The sequence below is a fragment of the Micromesistius poutassou genome (genome assembly GCF_964030765.1).
Source record: "Micromesistius poutassou genome assembly, chromosome: 24".
Taxonomy (NCBI): domain Eukaryota; kingdom Metazoa; phylum Chordata; class Actinopteri; order Gadiformes; family Gadidae; genus Micromesistius; species Micromesistius poutassou.
This window is the reverse complement of record NC_140294.1, coordinates 2,662,067-2,689,216: the sequence shown is the minus strand read 5'-3', so window position 1 is coordinate 2,689,216 and position 27,150 is coordinate 2,662,067. Positions and strand designations below refer to the sequence as shown.

Genomic DNA, 27,150 nt, shown 5'->3' with positions numbered 1-27,150 from the left:
AACAGTAAACGGCTACATCACACGACAGCCTAGCAGACAGAAAAGTTGTCTTATTTGTATCATATTCTATCAAGTGACTCCTCTATAAATCACACGCCCGGTTTAATAATAATAATAATAATAACAATTTAAATAGCGCCTTTCATAGTAACCAAGCAGGGCTGCCAACTTTTGGGTTTTCGCTGGCGTGAGATTCTGTAGAATCTTGTAATGCATACCTTATAGCAGGGTCTGCTCTCACTGTGAAACCGTGAGAGTTGGCAGCTCTGCCCAAGGTCGCTTAACAAAAAGGGGAGGGGGGTTACGGGTCAAAGGACTTGGTGAAAAGGAATGTTTTAAGGTGCTTTTTGAACATGAGCAGGGATGGGGCAGAGCGGATGTGGAGTGGTAGGCTGTTCCAGAGTGTGGGAGCGTTGGCAGAGAATGCCCTGTCCCCAAAGGTCCACAATCTGGTGCGGGGGGGGGGGGGGGGGTTGGCCAGCAGGTCCTTGTCAGAGGACTGTAGGAAGTGTGACTGCGTGTAGGGGTGGAGGAGATCTGTGAGGTATTGGGGTGAGAGTCCATGGAGAGATTTGTAGGTAAGCAGGAGAATTTTGAGGGGGTTACGTGACTTGACTGGTGGAGTGGAGTGGAACCAGTGGAGCTGTTGGAGGGTGGGAGTGATATGCTTCCGGGGCTTTGTGTGGGTTAGAACCCTGGAAGCTGAGTTCTGGACGTATTGGAGTCTGCTAAGGGCCTTGGTGGGCAGTCCAGACAGGACACCGTTGCAGGAGTCCAGATGGGAGGTGATGAGTGATGAGTGTCTCAGTTACTGAATGCGAAGGCCGGAGTCGTGAGATGTTTCTGAGGTGATTTTTTATTTAATTTTTATTTAACCTTCATTTAACCAGGAGAAAAACCTATTGAGATTAAAAATCTCTTTTTCAAAGGTGACCTGGCCAAGACAGGCAGCAGCACAATAAACCACATTTACAGACAAACAGTTACAGACAAAAACACAGGGACCAAATTAAAATAGCACTAAAAATAAAGCAAATCAATTTCACACTGCAACAATATTAATAGACCCATTTCTATAACCAGGAAAAAAACTATTTAAAACACTGACATCTTAGAGAGTCTAGCTCAATTTCCTTCACATTCAACAAAATTAATTCAACAAGTCCTAGGTCTTTCTGTAGAGTATTCCACACAGTGGGGGCAGAGTATACAAAAGCCTAAGGATAGAAGGTGGATTTGGTGATGTTCTTGATGTGGGACTGAAAGGAAAGGGTAGAGTCCAGGATGACGCCCAGGTTGCGCGCCTCAGGAGATGGGGAAATGGAGCAGCCATCCACAACCAGGGCCAGGTCGCCAGTCATCCATGATTTGAGTTCCTGTAGGCAGCTGACAAGTTGTCATCTCCATCTCCCACTTCCACCAGCTGCACACCAAAAAAGTGTTCAACCTCCCTACTTAATCACTATTCCAATGGACAACAATTAATATATAATGACATTGTCCATATATTATATTTTAATTCATATCATTCAACCCCTTTCACTTTGGCTATCCTCAGTCCAAATAGATACACAATGATACCTTCAGAAGCAACCCTAATTAGTTGAGTGGTCTATTGTAGTGTATAATAATAATGGTTTAGTAAAAACAATCAAAGAGAAGAGAAGACACTCAGTTGGTTAATGAAACCTGAGGCAAAAGATCATGAGCAGATATGAGGATCAATGAACAAAACGTTTTCATAAGGCCATACTTAAAAATAAAATGTAGTTGAACATCGGGTCAGGATTTGGTTTCATCCACATGACAATATTTGGTTATTAGTAGTGTCAGTGTAAAACAAATAGTTAGTAAACCACATTTTGTATATCCTGGGGTATTTACTTCAAGGAAATAGTAAATGCTAGAGGTTATTTAGACTGTATGCATTTCTAACCTGCATCCGCTCAAAGCACTTTACAATTTACTTTACAATTTGTGCCTCACATTCACCCATTCGTGCACACACACAGTATGTTTGGAACATGAGCTGAAATAATAGAACTTAAAGAACATCAAACTGAGAAGAACTATGTACAGTCCACTTATACATCATGTGGACTGTACATACACCTGGCGGTTGGTTTGATTGACAAGTCTGCTGGCCATCCCCACCCCTTAATACTGAGGTTATTGTGTTGACTCGAAATGTCAACCCAACCTCATGTCCATTGGTATTGATTGTTTGTAAAAAATAATTATAATCCCGCCAGTTTTTTTCAAAACCAGCCCAAATTGCATGTACCCGCCCACATTTTTCCTGCCTATTGTGATCAAAAGTAGCCCAATAGAGTGGCGAAGTCCTGCCCCTTCCTGTGGTCCCCATGGGACCTATGAGATCGTAAAATATGAATGGGTTTCAATGGAGAGAAAGTCATTATTTTCTGGTCCCAGTCTTTATATGCTCCGGATTACACAAATGTTGTTTGTGGATTTAAATGATAATTTTTGGTGTCGAGTTTGACCGTTCATTGTGCAATTGTTCAGTTAAAAGCTGTCGAGAATACACAATGAGAAAGACTACATGTATGTGACGTCACGCTCCCTGTGACTGGCGTGGACAAGACCGACAATCTCCCTATCGGCATAACTGAAACTCTCCACATGCCCCGAATTATTCATATTTACAATTCATATTTTACGATCTAATAGGTCCCATGGGGGACCACTGGAAAGGGCGGGACTTCGGCCCTCTATTGGGTGGTCCCGCCCAATCTGGCAACACTGCATGTAGGATGAACCTAGCCTCAAACCAGAGGACTCGTTCTCAAAAAACTATTCAGACTCCGGGTAAGTTGGACACGATGAGTCAGTAGAAGTAGACAAACCCTTGTATGTCAAAGTGTGTCTGTCCTTTCTTGTATGAAAGTCTATTTGCAATTTAAAAAAAGTTATAAAAGACAGGACTGTTGTGTCAACAAACAAGAGTCTCCATAGGGAACCAGTGTAACCACACAAACGCCCGATGCTCAACAAGCATTTTTCCAATTGATGTATAATTTATGGACAAGTGAAACAAGAAATACCGGAACCGTTTAGGTTTTACCTTCGGTTTCTAGGTTAAATATTGACGTTGTACAACGTTGTTAGCTTTTGCGATAGCCACCTTTGGCTAGAGCGGGTGACGTCGTCACGTGTCAAGGAAACCAACTGAAAATATTCAAAGCGAAAAAAAAAAAAAAAAACATACCAACATTGACAAAAATGAATGAGTCTTTGACAATCTCACTTTTTGGCTCGGCCCGCTTAAAGGCTTTTACAACAAGACAACACATGCATCACCAACCCTAAGGAAAAGCAGGTAACATCATGGCCGACAGGGGGTGCTGTTAAACTTGTGTTTACATCCAACTGGTTGGATGTAAACACAACGGGTAGGTACAGCTTGTTCTAGTTGACCGTGACATGGCTTGGCTTTTGTACTACATTCATCAGGAACATTTGTGGAACCTGAACAAAAAATAATGAAAGATTTTTCTCACCTGAGATTGAGTTCAGAACGACAGCAAGGCACTGAAAACGCACAATTGTACTTCAAGTTTCAAGTTCAAGTAAAAATTCAAGTTTTCACTAATCTGGAAACGTGATAAAGGCACTTAACAATCAACAGCCAGCTATGAAGCCATTTTGCGAAACAACAACACCTTGATGAGGTAAATAAATTATTTGAGGTTGTGTGGTTGGCTTTTGTTCCATTTTCTTACATCAGTGTCTCTTAACATTTGGTTTGAAAGAACCCCCATACCCAGGAGAACATCCGGGTTCCACTTGTGGCCCACCTCTTCCATCGTTACCGCAAGGACTATTATAGTGAGGCACCGCCACTCTGGCATGAAGGCAGAGGTACGGTGAGTGTTTTTTACATGGGCGTCTCGTGTATCACCAGTTTGACGTTGGTGGTGCTGCTGTGTTTGTTGATGGGGCGACTCCTGTTCTCATAGGCCTGGGAGCAAGAGAGGGAGAGATTTTGAAATGTAAGCGTTACTTTCTTTTACACTAGTGTAAAAACGAATCCCGGGGCTCCACTGAAAATGCACCGTTGTGTTGCCATATCTATGTTTGTGACCCAACCCCCTTCAGAGCAACTCTGCAGTTATTTTTGTCTGGTTTTAACCTCTTAGTGGACCTTGTATAATATTGTAGATCAGATCTTGACACTTAACACTGCTTTTTACGTGCACTTGTTTATTGTCTTACGTTGTCTGTCTCTCTCTCACTGTCCGAATGCGCTGAAGTTAACACATTAAGAAACCTGTATTTTGCCTTAAAAGTCCAATAAGAGGTCACTCATGGTGTCCTGCATATAGCAACTTAGCAAATATACATTAAAGTCCTGTTGGGCAGAGATCTTGCCCAAAACAGTGGATATTCAGGGAATTAATTTTTTTTTTTTTCATAAGTTTGGAAATGTGTCTTTACATATGGTAAGATATTGCACTTTTTTTTATTGTGAGATTTGATCATCTTCACTAACAGGTGTCTTGAGATGAAGTGTCTGATAAGTGTCTCAGTGAGAACCCCCAGAACTCACCTGCTTCGCGGAGGCCAAGAGGTCCTCGGCCTCCTGCTGGCCGGTCTGCTGCACCATTTTATAGAAGATGCCCTCAGGGTCCTGCAGGAGGGTGTAGGGCTCATTGTAGGCCTGGATCTTCCCTGCGTCGAGCACCTGGACACACGGTGGTCTCTCAGGTCAAACTGCTCCGTAACGACAGGTAAGGAACACTAAAGCAGAGCTGCCATGATGGCATTGAGGGTCTTTTGTCCTCTTGTCAAAGTTCAAAGTTTCTTTATAAGGTTGTGTCTGATCAACAAATTTCCAAGGGTGTTTGCGGTTCACCAATCAAAGGTCCACAGAATTGCTAGCTCCACCCTTACCACACAGTTAGTACTAATGGTAACTGGTCAAGAGCCAGTATGGGTGCTACAGTACAGTAGACTTAGGTTGGGAGGAGTAGTTAGGAACAACAAGGTGTAAGGAGAGGCTGGAGGAGGGGTGAAGAGTGAGGGGGAACAAGGACAGGGAATCTAAAGATACCAACTGTATCTTTAGATTCCCAGAAGCAAGGGGTCAGAATTAGGAAGGGAGGAGGAGCAGTGTTTGTAGGGAGAGGAGAAGGGAAGGCTAGGAGTTAGTGAAGGCCTTTGGTGGCAGGGGAGGAGGAGTTATATGGTGTGGTTGCTAGAGGAGAAGCGGGTCACTTACCATTATGCGGTCGCTGTCTATGATGGTGTTGAGCCTGTGAGCGATGGTGAGCACCGTGCAATCTCTGAACTTGTCCCGGATCGTCTTCTGAATCAGCTTGTCCGTCCTATGGCAGAAAATACAAACCTCAGACTTGAAGAGCAACACAGAGCAACAGCAGCCCCCCCGCTGGTCAAACACACTCTACTACAAGCGCAGACTCAATCTGTGGGTGGTACCTGGGGTCTACGTTGGCCGTGGCCTCATCGATGATGAGAATGCGGTTCTTCCTCAGGATGGCTCTGGCCAGACATACCAGCTGCCTCTGGCCCACGCTGAAGTTGGAGCCCGACTCGGCCAGAAGCGTCTCCATCTTGGCGGGAAGCTCCTCCACCACAGACTTCAGCTGAACCTGCACCCGGAGAACACCCCTTCCTTCAACACACGGACCCACTTCCTTCAACACACGGAACCACTTCCTTCAACACACAGAACCACTTCCTTCAACGTGTGTGTTCATAGTGTATCTGTTCTGGAGACAGCGTTTGCGGTAACGGTGTGAGCAGGGGTAGAAGGGCTACTGACCTCCTGCAGAGAGTTCCAGAGCTCTTCATCAGAGTGCTGGCTGAAAGGGTCCAGGTTCTTCCTCATGGTGTCGGTGAACAGCACAGGATCCTGGGGAACCAATCAGAGGAGAGCTCAGCAACAGACCCTCCAGAATCATGTTATGAGCGCCAGCCTTCTCCTTCCAGAAGAAGTATGAGGAGGAGTACCTGAGGAATAATGGACATCTTCTGGCGCAGGTCGTGGAGGCCGAGCTCAGAGGTCAGTATTCCGTCCACGTAGATCTTCCCCTGGGGTTCTGCCAGGCGGAACAGGGCCGACACCAGGGAGCTCTTCCCAGCACCGGTTCTCCCCACCACTCCCACCTGAAGGACACACACAGAGCACAACCAATCACACTACAGATCTCAACCGGGTCATCCCTGTATGTTGCAGAGTTGTGGCCGGCAGTCAAACCAAGATGTCCCACCTTCTCCCTGGGCAGGAATGAGGCGTTCACGTTACGGAGGACCACCGGCCCGTCGTCGCTGTAGGAGAAGTTGACCCCGTCGAAGGTCACCAGGCCTTGGCTCGGCCAATCAAGCGGGGAACACTTCTCGGTTTCCCATGGTGCTTCGCTCTCCAGCTCCGTGTACTCCATCACTCGCTCCACTGAGGTCATCTTAAGAGAGACAGTTTTGTTTTAAACTTAAAAAGGGCCCCAATATTATATGTGAGGCTGGTTGGCTGTTTCAAAAACGACTTATAAGCGACTTATATCGACATCACAAGTTGGGAGTGTCCATCCAGATGAATGATGGATGGATCAACCCCACTGGTCACCTACCTTCTGGACCGTACCAATTGGTAGGCTCGAGTCAATCCATCATATATCAGGATGGCTACTCCAAATTAACATTACAATACAGGACCTCACAAACACATCTTAATTGGTAATTGACCCAAGTGGACCGCAGACTAATTTGGGATCGAGCAGTCCTTAAATATGTCACAGCAGATCTTCTGTGGGGGACGGGACAGACCGTAGGCAAGAAACTGAAAACTGAAAGGGGCGGAGTTATGCCTTGTTTCCTCTATCATAGATCTTCTATCGAAGAAAACAAATTTGCGTGAGTGGATAAAGCAAAGGGGGACCTCAGTGTAGTGCTACAATGACCGTTCCACAGTGTTGATTTGAAACATTTTTTACAGTTAACTATTGTGTGCCAACTTTGTGCACGGCAATCTCTCGCTCTGATTTGTGAGCTTAACCACAGAATTACCAAGTTCTCCACTTCAGCAGACTGCCGGACTCCCCACTGGAACATCCCCACAATGGAGATGGCGTAGGACAAAGCCAGCCCCACATCCCCTGCACCAAGGTCTAACAGAGGAACAACACCATGACACATTATGCCACCAATCAAAAGCATTGAGAGCATTCAGGCTATTCATTTGATGGGCTTTGTTTGCTTTTGTGTTGAGGTACCTCAATCCCAAAAGGATCGTCTTGAACCTGGAACACTGGCAGTTCAGAAGGGGTATTGTACCCTGAACACTTGAGGTTCTGAAGGGGTATTGAACCCGGACCATGGCCATTCAGAAGTGGTATTGAGCCCGGTTAACAGGAGGCAGTACAAGCAGAGTTTTCTTACCATCTCGGATCAACATGCAGGCAAATGTGAGGACCGTGACAAAGACGGCGCACAACAGGTCCAGCCGCATGGCGAACCAACGTGTAGTGCACAGTAACAGGTACCAGGTCTCTGAATGCAAAAGTAAAGTTTGTATTACAGCCTTGGGTTGATACAAAGTAATCTGGAACACAGTAAGTATTCATTTTATAATTTGGTCATAATCGATAACGGAAGAATTAAAAAAGTTAAGACATCACAAAATGGGGCTGGGCCCAGCGGTAACATAATGCTTTTGTTTGATTTCCAATGTGTCCAATACACGTCAATTGCACAGTACACATAGTACAGTAATCACATGGCATCAGAGAAAAGGGGTGGGGCACCTGAGTGCAGGTCCTGGTGGGCTTCAAAGACGTTCTGGAAGCGCTGCTCGGCTCTGAAGGCCCTGATGGTCCACAGGCCCTGAAGCGAGGAGGACATGTGGGAGAACACGGGACTTCGAGCTGCAGGAAGGAGCATAGGGAGCAGGAAGTTGACCTCGGAGGATCATATCATGTGATACTTGTATGGTAAACCATGTGGCACTAGGTCATCAAGGGTTCCATTTTGGAACACCTGTGGCTCCAACTAGTTGTGTGCTAGCCTTACTAGCAAACCGTGTGCTAGCTGCAGTAGTGCTGAAAATGAAAAGGTAACTGCTGAAGAACATTAGCATAAAGACATGAGCCCAAGGCCTGTTGGGGGGCTTACTGGTTCTCTCAAGTCGCTTGATGTCCCTGGAGGTCTTCAGGAAGTAGCGGCGGAGGAACACAAAGATGATGAGGAGCGGTACGACCAGGATTAAGATCCAGGGAACAACTGACGCCGCCACTGCAATCACACCGACCATATGCAGGGAAATCTGCCGGAGACAACACGGACAATCAATTTACTACATCAAACCTCATTTACCCATCTCTATATCTTTGTACAACAAGTGACGTTGAATACTTGATTCCGATTGCTGTACTAAATGTGTCCAAGTTAACATTACAATACAGGACCTCACAAACACATCCTAATTGGTAATTGACCCAAGTGGACCCCAGACTAAGTTGGGATCCAGCAGTCCTTAAATATGTCACAGCAGAGGTTCTGTGGGGGACAGCACAGACCCTAGGCAAGAAACTGAGAACTGAAAGAGGCGGAGTTATGCCTTGTTTCCTCTATCATAGATCTTCTATCGAAGAAAACAAATTTGCGTGAGTGGATAAAGCAAAGGGGGACCTCAGTGTAGTGCTACAATGACTGTTCCACAGTGTTGATTTGAAACATTTTTTACAGTTAACTGTTGTGTGCCAACTTTGTGAACAGCACCTGGCAGGCGTCCACAAAGGTCCAGGGCAGAACCACGTCCATCTCACCGATGTCCTTAGAGAACCGGTTCAGAACCCTGCCTGAACCATACAGAACAAATGCAAAAAAACAGATCTGGTCCGAGACTCTCTGAGAAATGTCCAACGTCAAACACAAAGAATTATTGTCATTCCTCCAGCCTTGGTTTTCTTTCTTTATTGATTGAGTTGTTTGTATTTTGTGACACATTTCAGTACATGTAATATCCTCCTATAGCCACAGGGAGCAGTACCGAGCGCATATAATGGCTAGGACGTAATACCCGCACATAGCCAAAGGGGTCAGACTGAGCACATATAATATAATCTGTAACACTTGCACATAGCCACGAGGGGGCAGCAGCTGATCACACATAGATGAAGGGGGCAGGCTTTTAAAGCCACAGAACAAGCCCACCCCTACCTGCCTATTTAAACTCTACTCTTCAGCTTTCAGAATCTCCTGAGTAGCGTATCGATTAGATATTCAGCTTGGAGACGCTCCTCACGTGTAATATACAATTCCTCTCCTTTTGCTTCATAGATAATAGACCAAAACCTTTACCAAATAAAGTGAGTTAAAAGCGATCCTGTTTCGGTTGCCTTTTCTGAAAAAGAATACAACAATTTCACCAAAGCAAATGTAGAGTGAATCACCACTATATTTCCTAATATAATCTATATAGCACACCTGCATACACACGCACATACATTAGGTTTAGGAAATGAATATTTACCGGCATAATCATTAACCATTAACCATCAATAACCATTTCATTACGATCAACATTCGTTTTCCATTATTAAAACAAACTAAATCAATCAATCAAATCAAACACAAATGTTTGATTTACATCTAGACATGCATTGGATGATTTGGATTTGAATAACAACAAATAACAACTTTCTCCTACCAATGGGGTTTACGTCGAAGAAGTGCACGGGCGCGTGCAGTATGGCATCAAACATGCGTTTGTGCAGGGTCTCCGTGCTCTTCACCAGCACATAGAAGAAGAGCATTGCCCTGACAAGCCCAAAAATGAGTGTGGCTACAGTCAGACCTGAAAACACATCAGCACAGTGTTTTGCAATGACCCTGAGACACTTCTGGAGGCACGTTTTAAAGTAACCCTTTCCTGTGTTTTTATTAGGTTGGTTTTATTTATGTCATGGTCAATGTATATCGGAATGACTGCTTGTGTCTATAGAGGTGCACTGCTGTACCTTAATTGAATGGACCCATTATTTATGGCATGAGCTGCACCTGTGTTTTACCTGAGAAAAGGACCCATTAATGGTTGCTCTCCGGACAGCGTTTTCCTCTTAATTCAGGGTCACTCAACCAATCTAAGTGTCTGCTAAGTAACTAGACTGACTGGTGAACGGGATGGATCACAGCAATTGTGATCCATCTCATTAAGGCAAGCTGTGTTTGTGCTGTTTTTCCCCTCACCTCCGTAGATTCCCAGGTAAAAGGGTATATCGAACACTTCAGTGGTGTTGTTGTTGGTGTAATTTTGGATTGGGGTGATGCAAGCCGTCAGCCTGCTTTGCTTATCGGCCCTGATGAAACAAGGTCACAAACCCATTCGTAATGCCTCTTTTAATGCTGATTGTCTAGATCCAAAATAGATTGGATCCAAATAGATGGCTATTTACAATCCCAGTTTCTATCGTTTGTGATTCACCTTTAAGGTACTCAAGTTCTTAAATGCTACTTTTATTCAAGTGAGCTGTCAAACCTGAAGTAATAGGCTTACATAAAAACATGAATTATTTTAGATTTACCAATAAGATATCCACCAGTCCTGAAGGACGTAGGCCACCTAGATGGAAGAAGAGACAAAAGCAAAAAATAAATTAAAAATAACAGAGTATATCACCTGTTTTTCATTACAAAAAATGTTTTTTACTGATCAATCACCAACGACTGACTACTCTGCTCCTATTCACTAGATTGCAGTAGCGTGTGGTGAGCCTAAATTTCAGTGGGGCAGAAACTACTGGCGTATGACCACAATCCCTATTGAAGCCTGCAGGGTTATTTCATAAACATATGGAGGAACGCGATCGCTGAGCTGCCCTGCCCCAACATTGATTGACACATTCAACTAAACTAGAATCGCCACCATCGTCCAAAATTCGTCCAAACATCGCCCAAAAACAAACCAAAAATAGTTGGAACGCCTACAGAAACAATTGACTTGGAGCAATGATTTACTGAGGAAAAATTTTTGGGAGCATGCTTTCGCAAGTAGTTCGCTGCCCCACCTGCCCATACGGATGGCATGAACAATTCTGAATGTGCTTTCGGCACCTAAAGAAGTTGTTGTTTCAAGACTTTTTTTGGACACCGGTTGGACTCAAGAGATGGAATACAAAATGCATGTGCTTGCCAACAGCTGGCAGTGAGCATTTAGCTTACGTGAGCGGCTATGTTGGCCACAACGAGCAACAGCAGAGTAAGGATGTTAGCTCCAGCGCATATGTACTTGTAGTATATTCCCATCCCGATAGTCCCCTGCAGACGGCTCTCCTCCACAGCTGTTTGGGTATGTTCTACCTTTAGAGATGAAACAATAACACTGTTACTAATGTAGCATGTAGACGGACAATGTTGAGCATGAAAGAGAAAGTGTAAGCATTAGAGACAAACAGTGTTAGCATCAAGCTATACAGTGTTAGCATCAAAGAGACAGTGTTACGACATTGAAAGTGTTAGCGCCAGAGTCCCACCGGCATCTGGTCTGCTTCATAGTTGACCATGGGCGCGGAGGTGCTGGAGACAGTCCGGCTGCCAGCCAACTCCTCCGACATCGCCTGCTGCTCCTCTTCGTCCTCGTCTTTCAGCAGAGAGGTGAAGTCCAGTCCAGACTTTTGCAGTTCTGTGTACCCCCCCTTGGCCACCACATTACCCTGAGATGGACAACCCGCAGGGTTTGGCGAACGTTGCACATTTTACATACATCACCAACAATAGCACTATCTGGGTTTCAGGTCAAATAACAAAATCAATCAATCAAGTTTTTACTTTTCTTACTTTTCTTACTTTGAGTGGTACCTAGCCCTAACAGATGTTTAGAGTAAGTTAAGCGCTGTGTGTGTTTGGTCTGGTTTTGCCATGCATGAGCGAACATGACATGTAGACTGCTCTGTGATTGGATGGAGGAGGAGGGGGACGTACAGACCTCCTTGAGAACCAGGATCTGGACGGCGGCTTTCAGGTACTGCAACTGATGGGTGACCAGGATCCTGGGCTTGTCCTTCAGAATACCACAGATACACCTGGAGAGAACACACACACACACACACACACACACACACACACACACACACACACACACACACAGAACAGTGTGTGTTTACTTTAGTTTCAATTGTGTGCTGTATAAAATAGGATGAAATCTAGGGCTGACACCTTCTGCACGGTTGGTCAATTGGTTGGTCAATATGCTCTTGTCTGACCAATATGCTTGCCATCCATTGCGACCCACAATATTAAACACGTAAAATTGGATCTTTTGACGTGTCCTCCTTTTGACTACGCAACACTGCCCGATGCAGCACTCTAGCTACCAGGTAGAGTAAAGGCGAGAGCCTCCCCTCAAATAATCGTAACAATCTCTCCTCTCAAGCCAAAACGCCTGAAATGGAGTGATTTCTTAATGAGAGAGTGGGCGAGGCTTCTTAACATGCCTCATGGGAGCGATTTCCATTTCAATTACGTGCTTCAGATATTTCTTCCGATTCAGATTCATCTTCTTTTAGCTCCGTTAACTGGTTAACTGAAGTACAGTGCTCATAGGAAGTAAGATATAACGGAAAGCTTGTCACGGTAGACTTTAAAAATGCTAGAAATCATGACCCTCCCTCAGCCGTCTCCTCGCACAAGAAGAGCCCCATTTATCTTCTTGCTCCACCTGGAACATTACATTAATCAGATTGGCCAGAGGTCTGTTTAGGCGTGAAAAGATCTCGCAAGATATACTGGTAAAAACAGGCTAGTGCAGAATGGCAATAAAACACAATATTCCTCAGGAACTTTGAAGTCTATCCAAAGGTTGTTGAGGCAGAGAGTTGCTGCCAGATTAAGGACAACAAACGTGTCCATTGTGTTGCTAAAGTCTTTGTACTGCGGGATTGGATGTGCTTAAGTTCCTATCCAAGACTTTCCTCCCCCACCCAGCCACAAACCTATGGTTTGAAAGGAAGTGAAGGATTCTTATTTCATATTCGATTATTATTAATAATAGTGTCAGGGGTCGTTTACTTTTCAAACAGGTGCCTCCCGACCTCGGCGTCCACGGCACTGAGAGGGTCGTCAAGGAGATAGACGTCAGCATCCTGGTACACAGCTCTGAGACACACACACACACAATACATACTATACACACAATACATACTATACCATTTAGCAGATGCTTTAATCAGACGATTTAATGTCAATACAGAAACAAATACTGTGGTACTACAGTACTATAGCAGTTAAACATTTGGTACTACAGTATTATATCAGTCCACCCTGCAGTACTACAGTATTATAGCAGTTAAACATTAATTTGGTACTACAGTACTATAGCAGTAAAACCTGTGGTACTAAAGTACTAAGGCAGTCAACCCTGCAATACTACAGGGGCAGGTTGCACCAACATGGCTTACACCCGGTCGTAAGCTAAGTCTGATCTGATAGTTACGCCAGTTACACCATCTAGGCTTAAGCGGTTCTCTCGTTAAGACCGGGCGTAAATGTTAGGCCTAGTCAGTGGCAGGCGTAAAGTCAATAGTCCGTTAAGTCTCTATAGTAACAATCAAAGAAAAGATTTGCTAAAAACGTTAGGCTATAGGCAAACAATGGCGCGTCTAATACGCGCCATTGTATTCTATCCAGAAATGGGAAACCGGACTGGTCGTCATGGGGGCGTGCATTGTTTAGCCTGGAATAAGGTAGATAGGATAAATGACTGAATCACAGTTAATAATAGTGTATCATAGCAATGCACGTTCCAACGCCCATTGCTTAAACCAGGCTTAGTTAAGCCTGGTCGTAAATTCCGTTGGTGCAACCAGTGTACAATGGAATTTAAAGACAGGTCTTAACAGAGCAAGAGCAACTAAGACTTAAGACTAAGCTTAGTAAAGACCGGCCCCAGTACTATAGCAGTCAACCCTGTCTATGGCAATGCAGTTTTTTCATTTTATATTAGGTGAAACGGTAAACCATGGGTCAATCATTATCAAGGTTTTAATGATAATTCAATTGACAGCAATAATGACCGTCAGGAATTTTACCGTGGTTTATTGTAAAAACGCCAACCTTTTCATCCCTATCAGTAAAAGATGTTTTAGTGAGGCCAGGGGAGACGGTTACAGTGGTTTGAACATCCAGGATGGTATAGTCCTATAAGCCCCGCCCCCTGGGTTCACCTCTCCAGGGTTCAGGTGAGGTGAGCTCACCTGGCCAGGTTGACGCGAGCCTTCTGCCCCCCACTGAGTGTGGCTCCCCGGTCCCCGATCAGAGTCAGGTCCCCGTCTGGCAGCAGCTCCATGTCCTAGAGCAAGTGGAAAAGAACTTCAGAACACAAATACACACGTAAGAAGACAAGCTGAAACCAACGTAAAGCCCAACACACTGACACCTGAGGGGTTGTCAACAAGTCCCGGACATTGAACCAGGTTGTCAGGATGTAGTTGGGACCACTCACCCTCTTGAGGGCGCAGGCCCGCAGCACCTTCTCGTACTTGGCGGGGTCTAGCTCTTTGCCGAACAGGATGTTGCCGCGGATGGTCCCGGGGAACACCCAGGGCTGCTGGCAGGCGTAGGTCAGCTGGCCCTTCACCGTGAGCACCCCCTTGTCAAGGGGCATCTCCCCCAGGATGGCACTCAGCAAGGAGGACTGAGGGTGGGGGCGGGGGGGGACAGGTGTTTCAGTTGGAATGTTTGCACTTCCCCCTGCCACAGAGGAATAATCTACATACCAAGCATTGGTTCTAATATCTAACTCTGATTTTTATGACCTGCCAATTGGGCAAATCTACCAGCCATTAGCAGGTGACTGGTATTCATTTTGGACCCTGTTCTTAAGGCATTGGGATTGGACAGGACAAATAAAAAAATCCTTAATTATGAAGGAAAAATTACTAGAAAATGCCCTTCCTGCAGAAAATGCAGAGTGCTATAGTGCAAAGTGAGGTTGAAAATATGTTTTAATAAAGTGACACAGTTTAAAACAAAAAGATATGTTGAATATCTTGAATCAAGTGTAAAGCTAAAATGAGCATCCGTGGCCTACTGGTTAAGGAGTTGGACCGGTAACCCGAGGGTGGTCGGTTTGAATCCTGACCGGTAGGAAAAAATGTGGATAGTTGTGCAGCACTCTCCTATGTCTTCATCGAGTGCCTTTGCGCAAGGTACCTGAAACCCCATCCTGCTCCCCGGGTGCTGCACTGCGGCTGCCCACTGCTCAGGGTGTTCCAATATGTCCCTATGTGTGTGGACCTCTAAAAAGGTCATTTGTTATTATTATTTTATTTTTATTTTTATTCCTTTGAGGGTGACCACCTATATGGCCTATGCCTATAGCCAACTAAGCCTCAAACCATAGACGATCAGTGTTTCGAATTCCCCTATATATTTGTTTGATATTTGTTCATTCTGTCAGGCAGATAGTAATCCGCCCGTACCACTAGGTGGGGTCCTTTACCATTTGTAAACATTATATATAATCAGGATTAATTGAAGTAGACGAACGCGTGAATGTCCCTTCAAGTATGTGAGTTTATTCGCAAGTTGAAAAAATGTATAAAAGACGAGACTCTTGTGTCAAAAAAGACACGAGTCTCCATTGGGGAACCATTGTACTTGGGGCGACACACACAAACGACAAGGCTCAAAAGCATATTTCCATCAATTAATCATTTTAGCGCCAGTAAAACAAGAAATAATAAAGAGTGGTCATCGGTTGAAAAATATATATTTGACAGAGTTGCAAAGTCTGAAGTAGTTGAAGTCTCAAATGATAAGAAAAGTCCCATTGACCCATTGATGTTACATTAAAAAATTTAACATTTTTAAAGTAGAATATTTCAAGTATTTTTGTTAGAAAAGTATGAGTAGTCGAATCCAAAACAGTTTGAAATTTCAATGAAATCTCTAGCTAAAGAGGGGTTGAGTGACAAATTATTTGGTAAGAATAAGAAAGCCTAAAAAGAATAGTGTAGTGCTGCATGCAGCACCTAATTAAAAAAGGAAAATTTCATAAATTGTTAAGGAAAAAATGATAAATACTGAATTTGCGAAATTCCCCAAATGTCTGAATGGATGCCTGACCTTTCCGGCGCCCACGGGTCCAATCACCGCCACCAGCTGCCTCGACCCGACATTCAATGAGACGTTCTGGAGGGAGGGTGCTTCTTGGTTCTGCAGGGGGGAGTTAACACACACAGACGCACACCCACCTGTCAGTACCTCACTTTCATAATTTAGTGATTGGATTCACTCCCTGAGCACAACGTGCAGAACACCCCTGGATAACATTTGATGTACTTTTGTTAAAAAACTAATTTTAGTGGGGGTGCGTTCATTTTGTGAATTGTGAGTTCTCGTGAGAGCACAATTTGAATTTGCTCAGCGAGTCACTCTGGTAATGAGAAAAATACTCATTCCCCGATTCCCCTGGATCCGACCATTAACCAATCACATCGGTGTATCTGATATAGGCGGGCCAAAAGTTTTGCTGTTTTACCGACCGGATACGGCAAGAGTTGAATCTATTGGTTAGCTCCGCTGGTCTGGATACGTCACCCCTTGTATTCTTCTGATTGGTGGTAGTGTTATCCAATTGCGTGCAGTGATATTTTCAAATGCATGCTTGGTGCCACCCCTTGAGTTGGGCCATTTTCATTACTTGGTGTTTTGTTACTTGTATGTTGCAAGAACCTACAGCTTTCTAGATGTGGGTCTGGATTTCCAGGCTACCAAAGAACCACCAACATGGGGGACAGGGCTGGTCCTCCCGACCTAATGGTACTGGTTTTTATCCATAACGTCCTGAGCAGGATGACTAACCCCCCTCAAGCTCCTTAATGAGATGTTTTAGAATACAAGTAAATGAGCATAACTAGATAATTATGCTAGATAAGTAAATAGATTAGTTAATAGATACTGGAGCCAGGGTTTTGTGAGGGTGTGTTGGGATAGAAGAACAGTATATACTAATATATTAGTTACATATTAGTCTTTGATAAACAAGTGAAGTAACACTTTCAAGGACATTTGCCATAATAAGCCATTCCTCAACAAATGAGTAGCATGATAGACAGATAAACATACAGTCAGAGGAGATAGTAAAGAAAGGGGGGGGGGGGAGTAATGTGAGGATAGGTGTTGAAGGTTGGGAGACACAATGCTGGAACTATAATTAATAAATGCAATACTGTACCACAGTAACACACCAATCCACCCAAAGTCTATCATTTTAAATACAGATGTTAAAATCAACGGTTGATAACATATGAGGCAGCACTGTTTAATGCATGTGCAAAATGGATGACGTTGAAATTGGTACACTGCCAAAAGCTAGACAACCATCATTGCAGCCACACAAACAGATGAAAAGGGTGCTTTTAGGTTTAGGTTGTGGTATGGTCACCAGATATGTGATGAACATGAAATATGTGGTGGAACTTTTTCCATCCATCCATGGCAATGGATGGATGAGATTTGATGAATTCGGACATTTTCCATGTTTTCCATGACTCGAAACAACTGGTTCTCTAAATGTATTATTTGTATTCAATATATTTTATTAATTCCGTTCACTTTTACCCATCATCAACAAAGCACTATATAAATATCCTCTTTTACCTAAACTGTGTGTTTAAGCTAGAGCTATAATTTGGGTGTAATTTGTTAGAAATGGCCAAGCTGTGTGTCAGCATTATTAATATATAAGTGAGTGAAATTCTGTGTGAGAATATCTGTTCAGTTGATGCTTGCCTCTTTCTGAGACCATTTTGATTGGGACCACTCCCGGCTCATTTCTGACCTATCAGGGCATATTTTCCCTGATTGGATTGTGGAATCAATCTTGCCAGACCATCACATGAGTTTGAAATGCAAAACTGCACAAAAATTGTTCCACCTTTGAGCAGATGGAGAAAAGTATGGAGGGAGGAAGCAGAGAGGGAGGGGGAGACGTTTTAGCTGTTTGGTTTCAAAAGCGTGCCCTCTTCTGCTCCCTCGCTCTCTTTACAAGTCTGGAATCATACCTACAGCACCTTTAACCCTTCCCTCCAGACCAGCACCAGGGAACACAAGAAGTTTTGCTGACCTTGTCCCAGTAGCAGACGAGGTCCTGGATGATCACAGAGGCATTATTTTCCTGGCAGACCACATTGATGTTCTTGGGCAATTCCTCCAGCATCAGGAATGTCTACCAAAAAAAACCAGACAAACAGATTCAATAACAATATTAATAGTAAATAATACTATAAAGCATAAAAATAAAATTTAAAAAACGTGAGTAAGGAGACCTACATTATGCACAATTGAAAACTAGTAAAAGAGAGAGTATCACACATCTCAACTTATAATTCAACGGTTCCCTCCCTGCACCCACAATCCAAACAGGAGGTATATATTAGAGGGCAAAACTATAGGAAAATACATTTAGGTTAGGCAAAATGTAGGCAGAATCTAGATTACATGTGAGCATGCTTGAAGTAACCCAAGAAATCACCCCCTTCCCCCCCCCCCCCACCTGGTGAGGAAATACTGTTGCTCCCCCTCACCTGGATCCGTTGCACGCTCACGAGACTCTCAAAGAGAAGCTCGATGGCCCTGGGGAAGTGGAGTGTGACAGTAGTGGCTGTGTTACTGTACAGCGACACAGTAACGAAGACGCTGCTGGCCGTGATGGTGTTGCCCAGCTGCACGTAGATGGCGAAGGTGATGAAGATGATGACCTTGCTGGCCGAGAAGAAGGAGGCCAGGTTTAGGGCTTGCAGTATGGAGCTCTTCATCACGTTGTCAATCTCCTCCCTACGGGGGGAACAGGGGGGTTTAGAGACAGCATCACGTCTTTACTCCACACTACCGTCTTAGCACACTATGGGCTAAATGTATGATGGAAGGAGTATGTTGGTTGGTAACTTAACCCTAAGTAGTAAGCTCCAGCTTACTAGAGTTGGTACAGTTCGCCATTGAAGTGTAACTCTACCCATCATACATCTGGGTGGAATACACACACACACACACACACACACCACAAATGGACAAATTCACACCTAAGATTGGGGGCCATTTAAATGGTTAAAACCCCTCCTTACCCTCTGAACATGGAAACCAGAGACGCAAAGGGCTTCTCCCAGGCATACATCTTGATGATGCGGATGCCGGACACCACTTCATTCATGGTGTGAATCCTGCTGTCGGTGAGCACCGCTGTCCTGCTCCTGCAATGTATCATGGGTAAAATACTTAACATAATGCGTATGCAGATGTAATACACTAAAATGAATGTCATAAAAGATCAAGGTAGGATAGGCAATTTATTTTACAAGCATACTTGGTCATAGTTGTTGAAATTGTCAAAAAAACAGAAACAGGCTATGACATGCCTCTAATAAGTCGTCCAATCATTTGATTCAGCCCAAAAGGCTAAAGCTAGAGAGTTAGGCACATGTTTAGGGGAGTGGCTTTGTCTGGTGGGAGGGGTTTTCAGTTGGATACTTCAAAAGCTTTAATAATAAAGGTGCTTTATGAATAATGCTGAAAAATAATTTCATTAAGGACACTTAATGCAGCAAAGTATTTGATTTAATAGCATCTGAAACCTTGCTGCACATTTGAATGCGTTGCATGATGTCGCTGAACTGCATACAAGTTACCTGAGCATGGAGAACAGCCTCCCAAACAGGGTTTGCAGGGGCATCAGAATTATGGGGACTAGTATTCCAGCCAAACACGAGGGCCCTATTTCTGGCCACAGTAGGGCGACCACCACCACTACCTGGATAGGCCCCACCCACAGGTCTTGTAGCCACAAAGTAAGCTGGAGAGGAAAGGAAGAAACAAATTAGGGGCAGCCATCTTGTTGTGATGGAGAGGACCACTAAATAGTGAGTGAGGGAGAAGAAAGATCATCATCACATTACTAATTTGCATATGCAGTTTTCTAGGACTCATCTTTAAAAGGCAAGGGGAATTAATGGGGAATTAATTTGATACATGTCATAAAGGAGGGCTAGTAGATCACACTCAATGATGCCTTTCCCTGGATTAAATGAGCTATGAATGTTAATTTGTCAGTAAAATTAACTGCATTCAGCAACTTTGAGCATAAGCCTTGGCCCTTGGCCTAACCATCCTGGTTGGTGGAGATTTCACATACTTCATCAAACTTGCCAACGTCGTTGGAGAGGAGGTTGACGATCTGACCCGTGGTCGTTTTCCCTGTGGCCGAGTTGCTGAGACATAAGGCCTGGATGGAAGGAGGGAAGAACAGCATTAATGCTTAACACACTCAGTCTTACCATGAATAAGTTACCCAACCACGACCCTGGGCCCCGTTTCCCGATAACGACAGATCCACGCTAGTAACGACAGATCCACACTAGTATATAATTAGTCTATATGTATAAGTCGCTGATAGAGGAAACCCATCGCAACGGCAATGGAAATCCCGGTCTGATCCATCCGATTGTGTGTGTGTGTGTGTGTGTGTGTGTGTGTGTGTGTGTGTGTGTGTGTGTGTGTGTGTGTTTGTTTGTTTGTCGGGGGACTTTGCATTGGGGGGCTAATTAAAACAAGAGCCAAACAGTTCTGTTCAATTTCAGCCATTATAGGAAGCATGTTTATTTGGAAAAGGAGATGTTTTCTATACCCCTGAGATTATATCATACATAACAATGTGCTGATCGGTTTTAATCTGTTTGATCATTCAAAAAATGTGATTCCTAATGAAAATTTACTTGTAATGTGGAATTGAATAAAGTATCTAAAATGTGTGTGTGTGTTTCTATTCTGTGTCATTTCTCGCTCGTTCATAATTCTTATATCAATAGCCTACTCTCCAACTATATAGGCACGCACATCTGTACCCTAGGCACGCGTATCTGTACCCTACATATAAAAAGTTGTTTGTATAGAGTATACACTTACACACGACACACGTGTCGTGTGTAAGTGTGCGTGGTGACAACATAGAGTCCACTGATGTTCCAATTGCAGGTGCATACTCCCGTCCTCGGAAGTCTGTACTTGGAGGTCCGGACTTGCCAAGTTCACACTTCCAAATCCGCGAGTCCGAAGTTTGCGTACTTCTCCCAGAATTCCTGGCCAACTGCAGGTAAACTACACCCAGTTTAAAGCCACACCCACTCCCCCCCAGCCCCGTCCAATAGGCTCACCTTCTTGTAGATCATGTGACTCAGGGCAACCCTTATCTTCATGCCCACCATATGATAATGGAAGTACAGGTGATGCATCACCACCAGCAGAAGGGTGCATAGGGAAATGCCGAGGGCGTAGTAAAATGCCAGTTGTAAACCATGAAGGTCGTTGGGGTCGTAAGTCTCAAAGTAGCGCAACAGGTACCCCAGCAGCACCGGCTGGACCAGCTTGGTCGCCTCCTGAGAACAGAGAGTGGTTACTTTCAGATGATCCATTAAGTTACATTCAGCAGACACTTTCGCTTCAACGTGAATCCGCTGGTTCTCAGTGAATGCCGATTGATTTTGTTGAGGTATGAGGTTAAGGTAAAGGTTAGCGTCGAAGAAAAACATGTGCATTTAGGAAAAAATATGCCGTGGGTTGAAACCATGGGGATAAATTTCATTCTTTGAACTTCAACGAAAATAAATGTTTCTCAGGGTAAAATAAAACACCAAGCTAACTGTTTGGTCGACAAAATTAGGATTAAATAGATGATGAGTCGGCCTGCAATGCGTAAATTACCTCAATTAATGTGAAGATGCCCAGCACTGAATATAATTTCCAGTGGCAACAGATGATGGCTTTGGATAAGCTTGGTTCTTTCAGGTGTATGGAACTTTTCAGGCACTCTTCATCCCAGTAGCTGTTAAATGGGGTTAGATAGGTCATATTGATCTGTGCCAGGAATGAGATCCCTCCACCCAGCTAACAGTTTGACACACACACACACACACACACACACACACACGCACCTTTGCAAGGTCTCCCCCAGTGTTTTCGAGCGGAATTCCGGCAGCACGTTGTACAAGTCCTCTTCTTCTAAGGACCGTTTGTTACCGATACGAAACAAGGGGGTCAGCCAGCTGGCGACGGAAGAGTTAGAGAAACTAAAATCATAGTAGACTGTTGGCTATGCACCACCAAACATTTAGTCAGGTCAAGGTAAGACGTTCAATGGACGATATTTTATAACATGATCTATTCACACAACATGAATATCAACATTTTGACAAAACTTGTGGAAGTCCGATGGCAGTTCCAGATTCAACGACAAGCCAAACAATAGCAATTGCACCATACGGCCATTAGATAGCGATGAAGAACATGTTTTCGGATTGAAGATAATTTACCTATTTCCTCTGAAACCCTCTCTTAGCTACAATATATTGATAATAAACACCATGGTTAGTTAAAAAATGGTGTCCATGTGACAAAGGGAAAGATAATACACTAATAAGTTTTAGTTTTTAGTTTTAGTTCTTTGTGCAAGATAAACAAGATTAAAATAGCAAAAAAAGATGCACATAGACATACATAAATGCACGGGTGGGACAAAAGAAACCCCAGAGGGCTTATAAAGGATGCCCACCTAACATTAAATTACAATAAGGTAAGGTAAAGAAATAAAATTTAAAAAGACAAAACAAAAAACTACAAAATCATGTTACAAATGCAAAATACAAGTGCATTTAAGTTCTTATGTTCAAAAAGCAGAATAAAGAAATAACTGACGTCGATGTCTATAAGGTGGTTCATGCACTTTTTGTGACTTTTTTTGTGAAGGTTTTGAGTTTGTATTTGAGAAATTGAGTATGTAGTATGTTTCAGTGAACTACAGTGTATGCTTTTGTAACTTGGAAAGGGGTTGTCCTCACTGCAAAACTACTAATTTCCTGGTCTGTGTATGTAATGTTAAACTAAAATTACCATATAAACCGTATAAATCTCTTGATTATTTCTCCCCTTTTTTAGGGGTGTAAACCAAAACACTGGATTATCTGTTTATGTCATCAAACACAACTTTGATTACCCAAACAACAAAGGTAAGACATAATTTTTGGTTGCATGAAGAAAAGGTGAAGTTTGTTCTTGTTGTTCTTGTTTTTTGCCAGTTGTTTGGCTTTGTGGAAATCACATGATGTGAAAAAGATTGCTTCTGCTGTGCATGTGCAGTTTTTAAATACTTAACTTTTTATTCCATGATTATTTTGTTTGGGGTTGGAATTGTCTTTCATGTCGCTTACAATGATTATGCAATGGCCTAATTTATAGGCCAATTTCCCTGTGTAGTCTCTTTGCTGAAAGCGTAGTTTCTAAATGCCCAAAAAGAATTAAGCCTCTTACAGACTTGTTTAAATGAGAACAACTTATCTCAGATCCATACAACTTTATATGGTGTTGTGTTGACCACTCTGTGTAGAAGCAGAAACTCGTAAGACCTGGTGTTAGTATATGTTGTCCTGATGTTAACTTTAATATCGTGTGGTCTAATAAGGCAGAGACCCGATTAATTTACATCAGGAGGAGATAAGAAATCTGTTGAATCTGTGACATATCTGACTTCCACAACCTGTGTCAATATTATGTAGATTATATAACATGACGGCCATGTAACGTCTTGCCTTGACCTGACTCAATTTATTTATTTTACTGGAAAACTCAAATATATATGTTATCAACATAACGTTATATATATATTTTTTCTCTTTTTTTTTTTTTAATAACGGCGTTACCTAACACCGTTATTTTTTTTAAAGATTTATTTTTTGCATTTTTTATCTTTATTATAAAGAGAGACAGAGAGGAAAGTGTGGAAGACATGCAGTAAATGACCCAGGCCGGATTCGATCTAGGGTCTCTTCAAATAGGACTGTGCCTAATATATGGTATACACCTTAGCCCAGTGCGCCAACGGGGCACCCAACGTAACGTTATATTGATTCAATATATATGTTCTGTATATATAATTTAGTTGGATTTATTGAACGTACAGCCAAATTTGAGTTTGGGTCACGTCATGACACAACGCCAATATGACCTGGATCGTGACCATGGTCGTCAAAATGTTTGGTGGGAAGCTGTCCTTAAACCAAAGAAAGTCAGACACTCCAAGGATGCGCGCTCTTATAGAGTCAGAGTTCTGGTTAAACATATCCTAACCTGCTACTGGAACAGTTTGCATGTGATGTACGTGTAGGCTATACATTGTTATAACTCTAGTTGTAGGACTCAGACATGCTGAGCCACTTGAAAGGATCTCGTCATATAGATAGTCATACATTTTGAATGTTTATGGTCTAAGTAGTCCAAGTCCATTAGATATGTCTATGGTCTATTTAGTCCAAGTCCTGGATGTTTACACCCCTAAATACTACAATCTACCTCCTCACAACTTAACAGGCACTATCAAGAAGGCAGTGTGTGAAAATCAAAGATGCGGGTTCCAGCTACTTGAGATGCACAATGGGTGTACCTCAAGGATCTGTGTTAGGCCCACTACTTTTTAGTCTCTACATTAACGACCTCCCACAATATTGTCATGATGTAGAGGTACAACTCTACGCTGATGACACTGTCCTGTACACATATGCAAAATCAGCTCAGCAAGCTGCAACTACACTAACCAATGCCCTGGTTGGAATGGCTGAGTGGCCTTGAATGTAGGCAAAACAAAAGGCATGTTCTTTTCCAAAACCAAACTGAACATCCCAGATGTAAACATCTGCATTAAAGGTGAACAGATTGAGACTGTCACTGAATTCAAATATCTTGGTTTGCTACTCGATTCAAATCTGAGCTTCAAGAAACACATCAAGAAGACGACAACTTGGCAAACTTTAGACAGATTAGATCCTCTCTATCCATGAGCGTCAGTTTGGTTTGAAATGTGCTGGGGATAGAGGTGAATTTGAAAGTGCTTTTTCAGAAGTGCTGGGTACAATGAGGATGCACTCTTTTTCTCTTTAGTACAGGTAATGAAAGGTTCTGAAAGACGGCATACCCATGTAGCTTACTAATGAATAAAATGGATACAAAAAACTGATGTCTGACACGTGACATGACTAAGCTACCAACACAAACAAAGAGGAGCTAGGAAAGGAAATTAGCTACATGTTTAAGTTGTGAAGGGGCAAACGTGTGTCTACACACACACTACAAATGTCAAAAAAGATTGAAAAAGCAAAAAATATTTGTTGCACAGCTTAACGCTGTATCACATCATGAGCTGGCTGTTCTCAATTCACAACACGCATCCAATCTACATCAGGCATTCTGACCAAAACTCATGCACTCCCCACCACAATTATTCCACTAATTACTCCACTATCGTCATCTCCACTACACAGTGTACGAACGCAAACCGTGGATAAGTTAGGCTACTTGGTGGCTATGGCTAACATCAATTGCAAGAGTTAAAACAGCCGACCAATTGAGTGCAAAAAAACATGAAACACCTCACCACAGCACCAGCAAATCTTAAGCAATAAATATTGCGTCTTACCTTTATTTATGTGGCAGTGGTCTGTAGGTGTAGCCTACCACATCCATTTAGTTCTACAGGTTATCGCTCTGATACTGTTGATACTGATACTCGCTCTGATACTGTTTTTCTAGGTGTTGGGACAAAAGGGTCGTAAGGAGAAGAATTTGCCCTTTGGCCTTCTCCTCTCTTCCTTGATGAACCTTCCATGTGGGGAGGGTCTGAAACTGTATAAGAAACCATGTCAACCTGTATTCTGGACTCACTCTGCTAGAGAGGGGTCTAATGTATGCATGCATTAAAACTTAGAATTTGCTTTCCAATGTATTGTGTGCTTTTATTGCAGTGAGAATCTCATCTGGCCTAGACGCAATCTCTGTTAAAGGGAATTGCCACGACACAGCTCATACAAAAATATGTAAGGTATGTAAGGTAATGTATAGAACGCCGGTCATTATCGGGGAAATAAGCCCCGACAGGGCGAACTGGACACTGCGCAAGGCGAAGGTGTCTTGCTTCGCCCTGAAGGGGCTTGCTCTAGATAATGACTGGTGACGTTCTATACATTATCCCGCTTATTACACAGCTACTTGACAAAACGATGCAAGTCAACAGCGCATTCCACAGCATTGAGAAGAGCCGTGTAATAATCCATAATAATTCAACTCGAGTTTTGTCTTTTTAAGTGGTGGGTACAAAATGAATCGTGACGAAAACTGGTGGGTACTCGTCCCCAGCGTCATCGACGCCTATGTCTATCTACAGAGGCTGCTAAGATATTTCTGCATGCTCAAATTTTCTCACATATCTCATACTGTATCACCTGCTGGGGGCAGGCTAGTCAAACAACAGGTACCACCACTTGACATAATATACAAGCACAATCTACTAACTTTTGGCTCCCACTTGTTTGCGCAAGTTTGTTTGTTGCCGTGGCTCTGTAAGGTCCACTAGAATAGCTTCTGTACATAGCTGGACTGTACCCTTTCGCTATTCAGCATTTGGACATGCAGCCTTCTCTGTTAAAGCTGTCACACAATGGAACACTATTCCAGACAACATAAAAAACTGACTTGCTTGGTGGCTTTAAAGTGGTCGGATAAGTTGCCATGGTTACTTAGCGGAGATTCCCTTAAGTCACGTTAATGGAACGCAACTCTAGCTGAAAAAAGCCCGGCTAAGTGAAATAAGCCCGGCTTTACGCTTAGCTTGGTTGATGGAATTCCCCTCTGATGTAGTGTGTGTGTGTGTGTGTGTCTGTGTGTGTGTGTGTGTGTGTGTGTGTGTGTGTGTGTGTGTGTGTGTGTGTGTGTGTGTGTGTGTGTGTGTGCGTGCGTGTTTGCCTGTGAGGGGCACTTCATGTGCAAAATATTGCTCTATGTTACATGTCCTTACTTGAGTGATGTTTGATGTTTTTATCTGTGCTGTATTTATTTGTACCTAGGGACTGCAGATGCAAATTAGCCTAAGGCAAACTCTGGTGCAATGCATTAAATGGTTACATTTAGGTTACACAGGTTAGGTTACACACCTTTCAAGTAAAATAAAATCACAACACTTTTCAATCTTTTTTGACTTACCTGAAGAAAAACTTTGAGAAGCAATTCGCCGTCACCGCTGGGTTGGTCTTCTTTGCTTTCTTCTTGACTTGTTCCATGGCGGTAACTCATTCGGGACGTCAG

At 43.2% G+C, this 27,150-nt stretch overlaps 1 protein-coding gene across 1 annotated transcript; it reads right to left on the bottom strand.

Moving 5' to 3' along the window:
* Positions 1-3,898: 3,898 nt before the first annotated feature.
* On the bottom strand, positions 3,899-27,125 carry LOC311369573 (ATP-binding cassette sub-family C member 4-like; the record flags this gene model as incomplete). The annotated part of the gene is made up of 31 exons (XM_084487781.1): positions 3,899-3,982; positions 4,571-4,705; positions 5,243-5,348; positions 5,461-5,633; positions 5,807-5,896; positions 5,995-6,150; positions 6,255-6,446; positions 7,048-7,148; positions 7,420-7,530; positions 7,785-7,904; positions 8,152-8,302; positions 8,758-8,837; positions 9,689-9,835; positions 10,228-10,337; positions 10,563-10,600; positions 11,200-11,337; positions 11,511-11,690; positions 11,963-12,059; positions 13,045-13,131; positions 14,229-14,323; positions 14,477-14,668; positions 16,102-16,191; positions 18,104-18,205; positions 18,564-18,813; positions 19,101-19,226; positions 19,662-19,825; positions 20,165-20,254; positions 21,183-21,404; positions 21,730-21,850; positions 21,960-22,070; positions 27,049-27,125. 31 exons carry the CDS (start codon positions 27,123-27,125, stop codon positions 3,899-3,901), a joined length of 3,936 nt encoding a protein of 1,311 aa, XP_084343907.1.
* Positions 27,126-27,150: the final 25 nt, after the last annotated feature.